Source organism: Ursus maritimus, unplaced genomic scaffold (assembly GCF_017311325.1).
Source record: "Ursus maritimus isolate PB19 unplaced genomic scaffold, ASM1731132v1 scaffold_3, whole genome shotgun sequence".
In the NCBI taxonomy this organism is placed as follows: Eukaryota; Metazoa; Chordata; class Mammalia; order Carnivora; family Ursidae; genus Ursus; species Ursus maritimus.
Window position 1 is genome coordinate 52,462,341 of NW_024425563.1, and position 12,718 is coordinate 52,475,058.

Genomic DNA, 12,718 nt, shown 5'->3' on the forward strand with positions numbered 1-12,718 from the left:
GGGGTAGCAGTGGTGACCTGTTGCAAGGACAACCACTTCACAGGCTGACAGTTCCTTTGACAGGAATGTCCTACCCTCAAACTGATGCCTTGAACTAATGACGTTCTCTCCTCCTCAGGAAGAGAACCAGGGCATGGCAGGCTGAACCTATGGTAGCAAAATTCTGAGTGAGCAAGAACTACCAACAAGCAGAGGAAGCCAACGAGTAGGGAGACCAAAAAACAAACAAAACAAAACACATGGACTGAAAAAGGAACACATTATGCGAGCAGAAAAGTAAAGGTCCTGAAACTCTCCTCACTGAGTCGATGCCCCCCACCCAGAGGCAAACTCACCTTCCCCAGCAGCTTCCACAAACTCAGCCGCCTGCACAGCCTAACCTTGGAATCCCATTAGCCTCCCGCCTTACTTTCTGCCCCGTGGGGATCCTGTGTGCCAGCGTGAGGCAGCCTTCTTGGCAAGCACGATAATGTGATTAAAATGCTTATTTCTGTATAAGCAGTATTCATAGATAGCTGACAAGGGGCCAGGTACTATATTTTAACGGCCTTAAATTGCTGTTACAGGTTTCAGGTGAGAGAGGGAGGAACGTCTCCAGATTGACACGGCCAGCGGCAGAGTCGGCAGTTGACCCCGGGCAGTCCGGCACCGGGCTCTCTGCAGCAACGTGCCACTGGAAATTATTCGACTTGCTGTGTGTGGCCTTCATACAATGTTAGTTATTAGGCCTGGTATGTAGAGATTTCTTTACAAGAAGATACCTCTTCGTGCACCTGCACGGCTCCGTCGTCCTGAGCTTCTGGCTCAGGTCATGATTCTGGGTTCCTGGGATCAAGCCCCACATCCCGCTTCTCCCTCTCCCTCTGCCTGCCCCTCCCCCTGCCTGTGCTCTCTCAAGCACACTCTCTCTCTCAAATAAACAAAATCTTTAAAAAAAGAGAAAAAATTCTAACTCCTCAAAGTAAAATATCATCAAGATGGCAGAAAACCATACACCACGGTCTGGGCCTCGTTAGCTACATGGCCAAAAAGAAACTTTTGTTACTCCTCTTAGGGAAATAATAGGAGTTCCTCAAAATTTGTTTTCTTTAAACACCAGCTGTTGCCAAGCATGTGGAGAAAAAAGGAACCCTTGTGCACTGCTGGTGGGAATGCAAGCTGGTGCAGCCACTGTGGAAAACACTACGGAGGTTCGTCACGAGATTAAGGGGAGAACTACTGTACGATCCAGTAATTGCACTACTGGGTATTTACCCAAAGAATATGAAAACACTAATTTGAAAATACATGCACCCCCACGTTTACTGTAGTATTATTTACAATAGCCAAATATGGAAGGAGCCCATCAAGAGATGAATGGATAATGAAGTGGTGTATGTATACTCAATGGAATATTTCTCAGCCCTAAAAAAGAATACAGTCTTGCTGTTTGCTACATGGATGTCTCTAGAGCGTATAATGCTGAGAGAAACAAATCATGCAGAGAAAGAAAAGTATCATACAATTTCACTCGTATGTGGAATTTAAGAAACAAGCAAAGGAAAAAAAAGAAACAAAAAACAGTCTCTTAACTATAGAGAACTGAGGGTTACCAGAGGGGAGGTGGGTGGGGGGATGGGTGAAATAGGTGCCGGGGATCAGAGAGGTACACTTATGATGAGCACTGAGTAACGTGCAGAACTGTGGACTCACTGCACCATACACCTGAAACTAATGTGACACTGTATATGAATTATACGGGAATTTAAGTAAAAAACTTTTCTTTAAAAACAGCTTCATTGTTAACGTTCTCTAAATATTTACATCAACTAAATTCATTGAAAAAAAAACACAATAAAAAATGTACAAAGTAAAGTGTAAATCAAACCATATCTTAGAGATCAGTTCAGACACATTTGTCACCACCCCCCCCCCCCGGGGAATATCAATTATAACCAGTAGAGAAACTGCTAAATATTTTAAAACCTGCTTGGTTAGCTGCTCCCAAGGAAAATGCTTATTAACTTTCTTCTTTCAACCACTCTTTTGTTGACTTTGGGTTTCCTGTTAACAATCAAAAGCAAACAGTGACTCACAGATTTAACGGTGCAATCCACCGACACCAGGGAAATATATTTACTTCGCAATGTGTTCTTTTCAAACACTTAATGTCCTGACCACGACTGAAATACCAGAAGTTCCCCAGCTGCATCGCATCTCGCCTGCCTGATAGGCTGAGTGGGACTTGACTCCAAGTACAAAAGAGAAAAGACACAGAAAAAATCTTCTTTTGGGGAGGCTGTAAAGCCACAAAATAGTAGTAAGAAAAGCCTTAACCTTTTAGGTAGTACACATTGTCATAATTATCCAGCATCACACAGAAACACTACCCTCTGGGAAGAGAACAAGGGTCCTGTGGACCTATTCTGTGAAGAGTATGGACGTCTTCCTTCATATCAACCTCCAAAGATTAAAAATGGACTCCTACCACAGGCTTTGTTCCCTGACCGTCCCATTTGAGATTTGTACGGTCTACCTTTTCTTCGACTCCTCAGTTTCACTCCATAACATGGCTTTTCATAATGCCTTTGCCACTCCTCAAGTAATACCTATTTATATTTTTCCTGGGTTCGCCTCTTTCCAAGATATTTTAAATCTGTTGCTACCTGAACCACCTTACACTTCACAATTTTACGGCTTTCAATTTTACTGCCCGAAGACTTTTCTGGATACTCCATCCTAGACATCAGTCTCGCTTCATGTAGACACACTAAATTTTAGCGAAACATCCATTAGTGTTTTGCTTTGTTTTTTATCGAGTGCCAGCACTATAGGCTTTAAACTACAGTTTCATATTCCAGTAGAATAGTGTTTGGTCCCAGGGCCCTTCCTGGTCATGTCTTTGCCGAGAGCAGGCATGAATCATGGTCTCCAGAGAACCATCCGCAAATATTTGTTCCCTGGGACCCAATGGCACGTGGTCGGAGTTCATCATTCTGTACCTACGGTAGAAATCATTTTTTCCTCCACATGCCATCCTGTAATTTTTTTCTTCCACCACGACTTTTCCTGCAGTTTAAACCTCATCCGTGAGTCATTCCAGTGCTCTGACTACCAGCCCATCCCCCCAACCTCAAGCAGTTATTAGATGTCTGCTTTATAAGACACTGAAGAAGGGGATCTAAATAGAACACAAACTGTGAGATGACGTCCCACCCCTGCACAGCTACTAGGCAGGGGCCCACGCTGTATTTTTCCACAGACAAGATACAAATAGGTGCAAAGTTAAAGACAAAAAACATGACAAAAAGATAAAGTTGTTTAGAAAAAATAAGTGGCGTGTACTAGAACAGAATCCCTATCAACAGCTGTGCTATGGGAAGGAGAGAAACTTGAATTAGAAAAAGTAGGAGCCTCTGTAAAGGGGAGCAGTCTACATTCTTTCCTCCTGTTATTTATAAAAGCATGAAAGCAAAGTAGGTCCAGTAACAGTATGATACACTATGGAGCCATTACAAAATAGTGAATTCTGTTATAAAAGCAAGAAAATGTTTATGATTCAATTCTAAGTGAAAAAGGTCACCAAAGAGGGTCAAGCCTCTGATGTCACTCTCGTCAAAGGGATACATATACACATATGTAGCCAAAGAAAAAGTAGTTTCTGAGAGATGGGATCACAGGCAGCTTAATTTTATAATAATAAGCTATATATTTTGTTTTGGCCAATGGCATCTCAGTTTCACCTACCAGCTCTTACAAAACAAAAGAACTATTTGATCCTTATGAATTTTTTTGTAGGCTCCATGGCCAGTGTGGAGTCCAATGTGGGGCTTGAACTGACAACCCTGCGGTCAAGACCTGACCTGACATCAAGAATCGGACATGTCCCTGACTAAAACACCCAGGCCCTGATCCTTGCAAATTCTCTGTGTTAAAATGCTTGACTGGGGCCAGAAGACCCTTTCACCTCCACCACCACCTGAGCAATCAGGTGAATTTGAAGGTCAAATTCAAACAGCATCCCATATAAAGTCTGGGTCCCTTCTATTGTCTTGTACCGCCACTTTCAATGAATTGTGCCCATGATCCCCTAGGGGTGTTTCTTCGGAAACAGAAGCCTCTATTCTTCTTTTGGGATGTCATCTGATTTTACAACTTACTTGCTTTGACAAGCAAGTTTCACATGGTGTCCCTCTTCCCCACATCCTAAGTCGTCCATTTGGGAGGGCTAAGAAGATGTGTTTCTTTTATGCAGCTTGGCATACATAAATACCAAACTGCATTTCTTTAATTCTCTGTCCAACGTTTCTTCATGTCTTTACATCTCAAAGTGGACTCTTATATCATCGGTGGAATCATTTTTTGGGCAGCACCCTATTTATATACAAAATAATGGTGAGTCTGATTACCAACGGTCTTATGCCTGATGGAATGTATTAGACCAACTGCTCTTTGTTTCAGTCACAGTAATAAAGTGGGCAGGTGAACCCAACATATGTAAATAACGGCAGAGAGAAAATCTTGCATTAATAGGTATTTTTCACTTTTCACGGTGGCTTAATTTTGAATCAGGATTTCAGAGGCTATGCCAAACTCGCTCTCAAGGTAACAAGAGCTAAAACACTGAATTTGAGATAAGATCAATAGTCCGAAGTCCTAAAACTGACCTTGTCCCAAGTAAACATCATTCATTCATGCGTAATGTAAAATTTAATTCAGTGAGGTGAATATAAACAGAATGTGACTAGTTTATCATTTACCTGGGTCAAAAAAGGAACATATCCACTCCTTTCACCTCCCAGCCAAAATTATTCATTAGTAAAGTATTTTTTTAATGATAGCTTCTTCAGAACTAACCTTAAATGCAGCTTCTAAACCGTTGCAGTTAAAGAAACCTTCGCAAAGAATCGTTCCAAGCCTTCTGTCAAAATCCAAAGTTTTGGTCTTAAACACAACATAATCACTTTCAAATTCCTGTAAGATTCAAAGGGAAATAGTTTACTCGAAAGTGTCCAACAGTGAAAATAGCCATCGCAGAGGCAGACATGCCTCCCCCACTCGCCCTCCCTCGCCCCGTCTCTCCCACCGCGTGTTTGATAGCAGGATTCCAGGGAAGACCGAGAAAGAGCTGTATCTGACTAACTGTTCACAATGGCAGCCTTAGAGGAACACGGAGCCGTTAGCGCTGCCAGCCCACGTTTCCCCCGTCCTATTCACCGGCTCAGACCCCAGCGTCAGCGCTCCGACCCACCAGTCTGTCTGCCCTCTCCCAATCAAAAAGAACCCATTCTCATCACACCTTCAGTGTAAGTTTAAATAGGAAAGCTTTTAGTTTTGTTTTTCGTGGAGCAGAAAGCCTACCAAGCAACACTATTTCTTCAGGTGAGAAGTAAAATCACAGGTCGGTAGTGATACAGATGAAACACAATGCTCTTCCATTTTCCCAGTGCGTTACTATGCAGTTACCAACGCCCCGTTTCTCCCTAATACCAACCACCCGCTCTCATAGTCCAAAAGAACGAAGCCATGAGAGAGTCACTATCATCTGCGGGGCAGTGCAAGTCAGTGAACAAGTCCCAGAAATTCACACACACTCTGGGCTTTCCAGTCAAACAGCCCACAGAGCGCACACCACACATTTAACATGATGAGGTCCTCTGTCACCTCTGTAAATTAAGCCTCATCTACCAATAACAGCCGTAGTCATATCAGCTAATATTCAGTCTTCTGTTCTAAAAGCTTTGCATTATTAACTCAATTTGCACAACACATGATGTAGGTAATACTGTTTCCATTTTATAGGTGACAAAACAAACTCAGAGAAGTGAAATCATCGCCCACAGTCACACCATTGCTAATTGGCAGAACCAGAATTAAAGCCTGGCAACCACGATGTTTTCTATGTTTCTACGAAGGACTGCCCCCTTGTGTGTACTCTAACACACCCTGAGAACAAAATGTAATGGTGATGTTCTGGGACACTGTGTGTCATACACCACAATGTTATATTTAGCATCAAGGAAGTCTCCATGTCTGAATGAGAGACAATTTCTTCATTCAAGTATCACTGACTTTTTAAAAGTAAACACAGCCTCCCAACAAGTCGTAACAAGCCTAACTTATCCCTCCTCTTAGTATGGCAACAAGAAACTTACAACATAAGACGCTCCAATATTATTTAAACACTTAGTAGTTAACATCTCAGCGAGGGGAAAATGCAAATCTCTATCCCAACTATCTCTCCCTCCAACTGTTTTACTCGTTCACCCCAAATTCAGAATGGCCAATGACACCTCTCCCCATCAGGTCCCACAGATAATTCAAACCCATCTTGCACAAATCTCAATTCATCATCTACTCTATAAAGCAGCTCTTTTAAAATACCCAAACAGAAATTTCGGCCATCTCCTTTGCTCCCTTCTCTCCTGGTCAAGTGCCATCAATTTCTTCTCTTAACCACCTCTTGAGCACCCACTACGCTTCCTCTTTCCAAGTCCCCCTCTGGTCCAGGTCACCATCGCCACTTACCTGGATTTTCACTCACCACTTTCCGACTACTTTTTTTGTCTCTATTATTGTCTCTCCAAATAATTCCTCAAAGTGCCATTGAAATAAGCTTTCTAAAATAGAAATCTTATGTCACTCTAATTTTTAAAAAGATTTTATTTATTTGGGGGGGGAGGGAGAGAATGAGAGAGCACGAGCAGGGGAGAGAGGGAGAAGCAGGCTCCCCAATGAGCAGGGAGTCCAACGTGGGGCTCGATCCCACATCACCTGAGCCGAAGGCAGATGCTTAACCAGCTGAGCCACCCAGGCGTCCTGTCACTCTGATTTCTAATTCTCCAATTCATAATCCCTATTTTTTAAGATAAAGTCTCAAAGTCTTACCATACTCTACAGAACGGTATGTGATCTGGACTGTACCGACTGCTCTGGACTATTCCAGCACCTTCCCCCGTTTACACACTAAACGTGTTACACACAGGATCCTGCCACACCTGCCTTGTCACATCCTCTCTCTCTGCAGGATACAATTTCCCACTAATCGCTTTCTTTTTACCTACTCTTCACCTGCTTCATTTCTATTTGTTTTTCAGTTCTATTTATCTTCCAGTTACCTTCTCACTTTCCTTGCACCTCCTTTGGCAAGGGGCCCTTCACAAATGCTCTCCCAGCACTCTGTACTTTAGACACCCTAGCACCGAGCACCCAGGGTGACTGCCTACCTGCACGCTCCCCTGGATTAGCTCTGGGAGTATAACGAGTTCTAGTTTTCAGTTACAGCGCCAGTACTCCATGGGGTTCTTAGAGCACAGAGCTGTTTCTCAAGAAATACTTACTAAAGCATCAACAATATGCTGGTAGTGCTCGAGGATCATTGTAAACATTTTCTTCTTCATCCTGACAACTGCAAAAGTGCCCCTATGAGTGACGTGGGAAATTACTGATGAATCTTAGCTAGTGAAATGTGCTGGCTTGACGTCGCTCCGAAAAGGCACTCATGCTGCCGAGGGAAGGATGGACCCTAAGAGCGCCTGGAAGGGGCTGGGCACGCAGTTTCAGGGCAAACGCAGTCACTCCGGGCCGAGAGGAGGTCTGGCTGTGTTTTCAGGGTTTATCTGACAGAACCTGGTGTTTATCATAAGAGAACCAGATCATGAAAGACTCCCAGGCTGTGCACCGCGGAGCCCACCACGTGTGCCCTTGTGGGAGGCGGAGAAGCCCGGGAAGAGTAGTTTGGCTACAGGCAGAGGTTCAGTTTTGCAAGTTTATTTGGAGACATCTATCAAATAGTTAAGCGCAGACGTTGAGTGGGCCGCTGAATATACCCTACGTGTTTGGGATTTAGAAAGACCCTTTACGTATCATGTGCTATAGGCTTTTGGTAGATGTTCTTTACGCAAATTGAGGAGGATTGAGCCCTGCATCAGGCTCCCTGCTCAAGGGGGAGTCCGCTCCTCCCTATCCCTCTACTCCTGCCCCCCCATCCCCACTTGTGTTCACGGGTGATCTCTCTCTCAAATAAGTAAAACCTTTAAGAAAAAAAAAAGTTAAATACAAAATTACCACATGATCAAGTTTTTTTTTTTTTTTTTTAAGATTTACTTGAGATAGAGTGAGAGCGCATGGGGGAGGAGGAGGGACACAGGGAGAGGGAGAAAGAGAATCTCCACCAGGCTCCCCATTAAGCATGGAGCCCAACGTGGGGCTCGATCCAAGGACCCTGAGATCATGACCTGAGCCGAAGGCAGGAGCTTAACCAACTGAGCCCATAATTAAGCATTTCTAACCCCAGGTACATACCCTAAAGAGAAAGGACTCCAACAAATACTTCTATACTATTGTTCATAGCACCATTATTCACAAGAGCCAAAGGTAAAAACAAACCAAGTACTCATCAATAAATGAATGAATTTCAGCATTTATATATATTATCTAGCCTTGAAAAAAAATGAAATTTTGACACATGCTATAATATGGATGAATCTTGAAGACATTATGCTACGTGAAATAAGCCAGACACAAAAGACATTGTATCAGTCCACTAACATGAGATAAGTAAAATAAACACATTCAAAGACAGAAAGCAGAACAGAGATCACCTGAGACTGAGGAGAGGGGGCAAGGGAGAGTTGTCATTTAATGGGCACTGAGTTTTCGTGTGAGATGACAAAAAGTTCTAGAAGTGGATAATACTGATGATTTTATAACACTGTGAATATACTTAACGCCATTTAACCGTGCAGTTAAAAATGGACACAAACTATAACACGTCTTACCACAATTTTTAAATAGGTAAAAACAGAAAAACTTTACCTCCATTTTGATCCCTTTATGCTCTTCTGTTTAAAATATAATGGTCTTAGATATTTTCAGTAGATACACTTAAAACCACAGTATTCTAATTTTTGCTTTCACTGTCAAACAATTTAGAAAAAGCAAGAGGACAAGGAAAGTCCATTATTTTTACACATATTTTTCCTTACCCTATTCTTTCTGGTGTCCCAGGATTCCCTGTGTTATCCTTTCCTCTCTGTAATGACAGCTTCCTTCGCTGCTCTTTTAGGGTCAGGCTACCTGTGCCAAATTCCCTTAGTTTTTGTTCTTCTGAGAATTTGCTCTCTCCTTAACTCCTGAAGGGTCTTTTTCACTGGGTAGGGAATTCTGAGTTAACAGATTTCTTTCTTTCAGGGCCTGAAAAATATTTTGCCATTTCGTTCTTGCCCCCATGATTTCTAATTAGAAATTCCCTGTCATTCAAAGCGTTTTTCTCCTTAGGCAAGTTTTTCCTTGTTGAAGATTTTTTGTCTTCGGTTTTCTAAAGTTTAATTATGTGTCTGGGCATAGAATTCTCTGGGTTTATCCTTGGATTTACCTTTCTGCTTTGAGTTCTTATTTCCCCTTGACTCTGTAGGCTTATCTCTCTTGCCAAATTCAGGAAGTTTTCAGCTGTTATTTCTTTGAGACCTTCAGCCTCACGGTCTTTCTCCACGTCCGACGACACAAATGCCAGGTCTAGTCCACTCTCACAGGCCCCGGAGGCTCAGGCTATGCTCTCCCTAGTGTTCAGACTGAGGGGGTTCTACTGCTCTACCTTCCAGCTCCGGAATTCTTTATCCCTCCATTCTGCCATTGAACCCTACTCCCCGTGCTTCCCCGGATTTTGTTCTATTTTTCAGTTCTAAAATTCCCATTTGTTTATGTCTATTTGCTGAAAATTGTTTATGTTCATAATGACTTACTGAAGCATTTTTAGCATGGCTCTTTAAAACCCGCGAGATAATTCTAACATCTCTGTCATCTCAATGCCATTTATTAGTTGTCTTTCTCATTCAGAGGAGATCTTCCTGGCTCTTGGTTTAATAAGTCATTTTCAATTGACTCTAGACATTTTCATATTACCTTATGAGACACTGGATCTTAAAACTTGTTTTTGCTGACTTTCTCCGATACTGCTCCAGCCTCATTACTGCAGATGGGGATGTAAGTCCAGGCTCTCACTTGGCAACCATTAATACCTAAGTGTGGGGAGCTCTTCACTGTAGCTGGCATTCAAGTTCTGCATGTGGTCCTCACAGATTCCACAGTGTAGGCGATTTGGTTACCACTTGGCCATGGTCAAAGTTCTGACTCTCCAGTAGGCTTCCTCTGACACTACCCCAGGGGGGTAAGGATGCTACTGGATGAGGAAGAAAGTCCAGGATTCCCATGGGGTCTCCACTGACTCCACAAAGAGTGAGCTCTTTAGTGGCCAGCCAGGATAACAATCACAGCTAACTGGCCAATCTCTGGCACCATCCCAGTGGGGTGGGGGGTGAGGCACCTGTTAGAGACTTTTTTAAAAATATTTCATTTGTCAGAGAGAGAGAGAGAAAGAGAGAGAGAGAGAGAACGAGAACAAGCAGGGGGAGTGGCAGGCAGAGCTCCAGTCTCTGCTGGGAGCCTGATGTGGGACTTGATCCCAAGACCCTGGAATCATGACTTAAGCCAGAAGCAGAGACTTAACTGACTGAGCCACCCAGGCGTCCCCAGACTAGTTTTAAGTCTAGGCTCCCCACCTGGTCTTTGCTGGCATGAATGGGAGTAGGACATAGTTTCTTCTACAGGGTTTGGCTGAACTAGAGAGATTGTGTCTATAAGTTTTGTTACTATGCTGCCCCGTTCTTAAGAGAGATCAGGCTTTTACTGGGGAATTTTATGTCTGTGCCCATTGGTGTTTCCAGGTCGCCAGTGTATCCGGCTCCCTGTCTAGGTAAATTTCAGGTAAGAAGGAAGGTCCCCAGCCAATTTGCCTTCTTTTAATCCGACAGAGTCTTATGTTTATTTTATATAAAGTAATCAGTGCTTTAGTCCTACTTAAAGGTATATGGAAAAGTATATCTATTTCATCTTCCCAGAAGCAGAAGTTCCAAAATTTATCTTTTAAGAATGTTATCTACTACTTTAACATTTAAAAGTAAACAGTACATACAATGGAATAATACGCATTTGTTTAAAAAGTAGGCAATGCTTTTGTAGAGATACAAAATGACTGCCAAAATATATTAAGTGACAAAAGCAACAAAAATATGAAGTGATGTGTAGAGAAGGCTATCTGTGCAAAAGCAGAACACAAAAGAATCCACACGTGGATTTGCTAATGCATGAACCAAGTATCTTTGGAATATTACGCAAGCAACTCATAATGGTAGATGCCTTTGGGGAGAAAAAATGGAAGATTAAGGAAAAAGCAGGGCTAGAAGAAGGAGACTACATTTTTGCACGTTATGTTTCCAAAAGAATGTCAAGTTTTTAAAGAATCAATTTTATCTTAAAAAATAAGGTGAGACATATGAAAATCCTGTAGATGGCTAACAAGTTTGTATCACGAAAATTAGAAAATGCTACATATAGTAATAGAAGAATTAATCATTCAGTAGACTAGAACAGAACAGAGGACTAACTGGAGGAACTGGAATACAATCCAGCATAGATTAACTAAATAACTTTGAAAATGTATTTTAGATTCTGGTATAATGACAGACTAGAAGGAAAAGACACACTGCATCTTGAAGCAGTCCACCTCGGGGCACAGGTGCTCAGGCCAATTCCTCCAACCACAGCCCCCCTTCCCCAGATGAACTTATTCCCTTCATTGCAACAAGGAGACAACAAGGGAGGCAAATACTGAAGAGTCAGAGCGGCGTAGGGGAGAGAGTGCTGGGCCTGGGCTTCAGAGTTTGGGGCTAGAACCGGTTCCACTCCCAGGGGATGGTGTCATCTTAGGCAATTTGCTTGTTATCACCCGCCTGGGCGTCACTCTCAGGGTTATAGTGAGAATGAAGCAGGAATGTGTGAAGATTTGGCACAATTCCTGGCACCCAGCAATCGATCAGTAAGTATTAATGGACTCCTTGTAACAGAGGCTAAGTGGAGCCACGACGTTACTCTCATGAACAGCCACACCCTTGATTAAATTTCTCCAGATAACTAAGCAAGTAACACCTCAAAACGTGAGCAAAGCTACCTGACTAGCTATTAAATACAAACAATAAAGCCAATCTCTTAGCAAGTTTGTTATTTTAATACAATAATGTTGTGTCTACATTCATTTAATATCAAACTTGCTAAGAGACTAGAACATAATGATTCCAACCACTAAAAAAAAGCATAATTATGTAGTGTGATAGAGGTGCTAATTATTATTACAACGACAAGAACATTACAATACACAAATGTATGAAATTAACAAGTTGTACACCTTAAGTCTACACAATGTTATATGTCAAATCAATTTCAACAAAAAATAAATAATCCAAGTCTCTCCGCCATAATTGGCTAAATCTCAAAAGTTCCATAGGGAAAAGTCAAAGAAAATACCCAAAGTGATCTTTCCATTCAAAAATAATTGAAAAACTCCAAAATATTTTTATGGATACACCTGAGAAAATCCCTATGTCCTGTAAACAGACCACAGCGGCACACCTCTTTTGCCTGATTATAGGCTTGAGATTGATTGAAACAAATACTAGCATATCCAAAAGCAAATTATCAATTATTTATTTAATTTACTGAAACATATTTAAACCATTATTATACCAAAGTCATGATACACCCAACTGTTATGTTAGCACTAGCATATATTCAATGGGGACCAAGGAACATGCAGAAGTTTATGCAGTGGGAGGAGAAGGACACCGGGTGGGCATGTGGATATACCCGTATGAATAAACTAGGTTGCAAGTAATTTGAGAAAAAT

The 12,718-nt window shown here is 42.1% G+C and overlaps 1 protein-coding gene across 1 annotated transcript in view; it reads right to left on the minus strand.

Annotated features, from left to right (window-relative positions):
- Window positions 1-12,718, minus strand: part of DNAH11 (dynein axonemal heavy chain 11) — a 312,391-nt gene that overhangs the window by 273,130 nt on the left and 26,543 nt on the right. Inside the window, exon 9 of the mRNA XM_040644201.1 lies at window positions 4,837-4,953. Coding sequence (XP_040500135.1) covers window positions 4,837-4,953 — 117 coding nt within the window. The remainder of the gene's footprint in view (window positions 1-4,836; window positions 4,954-12,718) is intronic.